The sequence below is a fragment of the Aplysia californica genome, unplaced genomic scaffold (assembly GCF_000002075.1).
Source record: "Aplysia californica isolate F4 #8 unplaced genomic scaffold, AplCal3.0 scaffold00945, whole genome shotgun sequence".
Classification (NCBI taxonomy): Eukaryota; Metazoa; Mollusca; class Gastropoda; order Aplysiida; family Aplysiidae; genus Aplysia; species Aplysia californica.
The window spans coordinates 210,289-211,340 of NW_004798215.1; the positions used below are offsets into that span (position 1 = coordinate 210,289).

Here is a 1,052-nt window from a genome sequence, read left to right on the forward strand (position 1 = left end):
CAAACAAACAAGCAAACATAATTAATACACTGACCAATATCCCACACTACTACATGGCGTCGTGTTGTTTCTTCACAGGATCTAGACGTCCTGGACTCTGACCTGTTCCTGGAGTTGGAGGTGGTCATCGAGCACGGCCTGTTTGCTGTGGGCATCACCGTGGTCATCTGCGTCACTTTCCCGCCTTTTGTGGGCGTCCTGGTTCCCCTCATCATCATCTTCTACTTCATTCAGGTTGGACATTTGTTGTTGGCCGATCAGGAGAAATAAACGGTGAAATGAGGTGAAATGGCTATAACATGGTTTTTTCTTTAGTTTTGGAGTGGGATTTACGGCCCTCGCAACTGCCTAAGGTCATTTGAGTGCGCGTTGGGAATAAGTTTAATGCCCCAATCTACACGTGTAGGTTATTTAAGAGAGGGGACCTCCGAGTTTAACGTCCATCTCCGAAAGGACCGAACTAAAAAGGAATTTTTTTGTAAAGTGCCTCTCCCAAGGATGGGGATGGGATGAGATGAGAAGATGGGGGTCGGGGTAGGAGGGTGAAAGGGAGATGGGGCTGATTTCACTTCTTAAAAAAATATCTTCAATTATATAGATATACTTCTTTTTATAATCCATTATGTCGTTACGCATACGGCGAAGACCAGAACCTGTCATGTTTTATACCTCTGAGACAGCTGCAATCCCACTGTGAGCCCACGGTGACCCTAAGATGTTACAAGCTAGTTCAAGAATTCGAAATAATTCATGGCTAAACTTTACGTTTATATTTCTTTCTCCAGCAATTTTACATCCGTTCATCCTGTCAGTTGCAGCGCATCGCCTCCAACAACCGCTCACCTGTCTTTGCTCACTTCAGGTACATTGTAAATGGTGTGTGGTAATGCAGAAAAGGGGCGAGGGCAGAGAGGTAGATAGCTAGAGGCAGAGAAAATAGGGCAGAGAGGTAGATAGCTAGAAACAGAGAGAAAGAGGCACAGAGAGTGAGAGAGAGGCACAGAGAAAAAGAGTCTGAAAGAGAGAGGCAGAGAGAAAGAGAGAGAGAGAGA

General features: G+C 45.2%; 1 protein-coding gene across 1 annotated transcript in view; it reads left to right on the forward strand.

Moving 5' to 3' along the window:
* The window catches only part of LOC101857069 (multidrug resistance-associated protein 1), a gene marked incomplete at its 3' end in the record, with an annotated part of 3,531 nt that extends 2,669 nt beyond the window's left edge, over positions 1-862 (forward strand). The window contains 2 exon segments of the mRNA XM_013089406.2: positions 79-234; positions 786-862. Coding sequence (XP_012944860.2) covers positions 79-234; positions 786-862 — 233 coding nt within the window.
* Positions 863-1,052: the final 190 nt, after the last annotated feature.